This window comes from Cryptomeria japonica, chromosome 3, assembly GCF_030272615.1.
Source record: "Cryptomeria japonica chromosome 3, Sugi_1.0, whole genome shotgun sequence".
Lineage (NCBI taxonomy): Eukaryota > Viridiplantae > Streptophyta > Pinopsida > Cupressales > Cupressaceae > Cryptomeria > Cryptomeria japonica.
In genome coordinates, this window is record NC_081407.1 from 824,254,519 (window position 1) to 824,257,781 (window position 3,263).

Consider the following 3,263-nt stretch of genomic DNA (forward strand, 5'->3'; position numbering starts at 1 on the left):
TTTTTGTGGAGTTGGATGAATGGAAATCCATTTTTAGCTGCCAAGGAATACCACGTGTTGGCTTCTTCACCTATTTATAAGAGCATTACAATTTCTCCCAAGCTCATTGTTTTGACCAAGCAAGATTTCAGGTTTTATAAATCTGATTACAAATTGAAGTTTTTTCCCTCTTCCAAAGTTGTCAAGCTGAAAATGTGTCTTTCCTTGTCACATAAAGTTTTCCATTACGGGTCAAAATCATTCTTTCCGTTTTCCCCTCATGTCAAAACCACATTTCATCCATTCATTTCACACCTTCATTCATTTTTCCCATTTAAAGTCTACTTGCAATCGGAATTTTAAAACCCAATTGCAGTTGTGTCTTCACTTACACACAACCATCCAAACTCGAAATTGGTTCAAAATGCACTAAAAAACACTTGAAAATGAGTCTCTAGCATACAATTAGAAGTACAAACTTGTGTTTTCCCATTACACATATGAAGTGGAATGTTTGTTTTCCACAATTGCAAGTTAATGCTTTTGTTTTTCCCACACATGTAATGCTGTTTTCAGTTTTAAATGGAGAAAAAGAAGAAAGATAAATTGCACATAGAACAAAATAAAAATAAAACTGAAAAATTGATTTTTTTTAATATAATAAGAAGATCTCAACATATATTTAAAGCTAAATATGATATAAAGATAAGGAAAAAGGGAGAGCACAAAAAGGTATTCAAAAGAAGAATAAAAAGAGAGTATAAATTTGAGAAAAAAAGCAATATAGTTAAAAAAATATACAATTCAATTTTGATGTAAGTATCATAATGCATAGAATTCTCATACAACGCTCTTTGTAGTTCAATTTGTAGTGTGGCATTTGTAATTTAACCAGGTGCCCCAAATAACTGAGGTAGAAATGGCGTAGATTCATCCCAAACAATTTGGACTAAATGTACACCTCGAGACTGCAGTCACTGATCATTATTCAACAATAAATGGCACTGGCACAGGCTTTCCTTGTAAGGGAAGCCACTTTATATTAAAGAGAAAGAATGATTAGAAAAAGCCGCAAGAAAGATGTGTCACTGCCCTACGTTCTCTCCTGTCTTGTAAGCTCCCGATGACTGACACTCATCTTGTTACTCCACACCTAGCACTTAGAATTTGCTGTTAGTAAATATTCATTTCGAAGATCAAAATAACTAGTTCATTTTTCATTTCAGTTTGCATGATTATTTATACACACCTGGGATTCATCTCTTCTGCATGTTTAGTAGGGCTGAAGTTTTCACAGAGGGAGTAAATATGTCGGACACCCAAATAGCAAAGCTGTTGAAGCTGGTGAAGGACCTCAGAAACCAGATCGACAGACAACAGGCATTAAACACTCCTTGTTTTTTAATATATATATATATTCGTTTAAAAACCACCCTTTTATTAAATATTGACAGAAATCCTAACATAATGAAAAGAAAAGTTGGGCTTTGGTGCAGGGAATATCATCGCCAAGCAAGCTGGTGAAGGACCTTGGAAACCAGATCGACGGACAACAGGCACTGAAATTCCTTGTTATATTCATACACATTTTTTTAATCTATTAAATTTGCTCATAAATTCTCCACATACGAAAAACAAGATGGGTTTTTGGTGCAGGGAACATCATCGCCAAATAATAGGTTGAAAGCAGACAGCTTCAATGAAAATCCCCAGGCGCGGATTGAATTACAAAATAAATTAGGGTAAGGCTAGCTTATTCCAGGTGGAAAGTAAGAAACTTTCTTACATGGTATTGCAGTTTACTCTTCGTTTTATTTCTTAAGCGCAGTGAAATGGGTGGATATATCATATAATTATGCAGGTACAGATTTAAGGACGAAGGGTTGCTGAAAAGGGCGGTTAATCTTTTCTCAGAGAACTGGGAGAATGACCATGGTATTTTTAAAATGCTTGGAAAGATCATAATTCAGACTTGCGAGTCTTACCGTTTGGTGAAGGAGAATCCAAAAATCTCAAAGGGCGATGTACAGACAAGTTTGAATAAATTCTTTGGGGGCAGAGAGTATGCGAAAGGAGCGCGTGGGTTGGGATTGGAGGCGTTTGTGCGGAGCCCATCTGGCAATTGCCGCTGCCGCAGCAAGAAAAGTGTTAATGAGATTGATTGCATGTATGCTGCCTTGGTTGGAGCAGTTGCAGTGGACAGCTCCATAGAACAGGCATCATCCATGTTTTTAGCCCTCAGCAGATGATAACTCTTCAAACTAGAATTTTTGTTCTCTTACTATTTGGAAATGTTAAAAAAAAAGGGTGTCTACACTTTCTTGCTTTTCTGCCTTGTTAGATTTCTATTTTTGGCCGATAGCTGTAGTAGTGGGAGTATTGGTGTAGAAGATTCCTCACTCCGAGTATGGTAAGACATTGCAGGATGACATATTTTCTGTGTTTTTTCCTTGTCTGGTTTGAGAATATCTCCAAAAGTTGTTTTTACAGAACTCTACGCTTGAAGCAAGGATCCTCTTCAAGCTTAGTTGTTATGGTCCAGAAGGAAGTGGACCATAGATGTTGTACTTCATGGTGCTCTGACAACTAATCAACTTTTTTGGTTTGCTCTTGAAAGAGTGGAAGTATTGTTTTGGCTTTCTTCTCCGCATAGATCTGAAGAATGTTCATATATATAGATAGTTATTATTATTGGCTTCGTATGGAAGTTATCCGTTTATGCATATTTAAAAGTTCAGGTTATGATTTTTTTTGGAATTCTATATATCAAGTATGCATTTGAAATTGTGCTTGCAAGAATCCCATATTGTTCCCAGCTCCCAAATTGACATTAAGCTTTGCATTGTATTGTTTCAATGCCACAATTACTACATAGACCAATTTACCCTCTAGTTAAATGAGTTTGGTGAATTCATTTATGTAAGACATTCTCTAGGTAACAATACCAATGTTTTCCAATTTACCCTCTAGTTAAATGGGTTTGGTGAATTCATTTATGTGAGACATTCTCTAGGTAACAATACCAATGTTTTCCAATTTACCCTCTAGTTAAATGGGTTTGGTGAATTCATTTATGTGAGACATTCTCTAGGTAACAATACCAATGTTTAGATGAATTCATTATTAGCAAACTACTTATCATGGACAACCTATATACACAAAAATCAAAATTTATCACAAATTTCATATTAATTTTTTAATTTCAAAATTTATCACAAATTTCATATTAATTTTTTAATTTCAAAATTTATCACAAATTTCATATTACTTTTTTTATTTCAAAA

At 34.8% G+C, this 3,263-nt stretch overlaps 1 protein-coding gene across 1 annotated transcript; it reads left to right on the plus strand.

Annotated features, from left to right (window-relative positions):
• Window positions 1-1,205: 1,205 nt before the first annotated feature.
• LOC131054803 (uncharacterized) lies at window positions 1,206-2,623 on the plus strand. Its single transcript, XM_057989411.2, has 4 exons — window positions 1,206-1,359; window positions 1,476-1,535; window positions 1,636-1,721; window positions 1,841-2,623. The coding sequence occupies exons 1-4, from the start codon at window positions 1,249-1,251 to the stop codon at window positions 2,226-2,228; spliced, it is 645 nt and encodes a 214-aa protein (XP_057845394.1). The 5' UTR covers window positions 1,206-1,248; the 3' UTR covers window positions 2,229-2,623.
• Window positions 2,624-3,263: the final 640 nt, after the last annotated feature.

Excerpts from the sequence above, each read along its gene's own strand:
- LOC131054803 (XM_057989411.2), top strand. The coding sequence starts at position 1,249 with ATGTTTAGTAGGGCTGAAGTTTTCACAGAGGGAGTAAATATGTCGGAC. Across the intron at positions 1,360-1,475 it reads ACCAGATCGACAGACAACAG|GGAATATCATCGCCAAGCAA; the intron begins GCATTAAACACT and ends GCTTTGGTGCAG. Across the intron at positions 1,722-1,840 it reads GAATTACAAAATAAATTAGG|GTACAGATTTAAGGACGAAG; the intron begins GTAAGGCTAGCT and ends ATAATTATGCAG.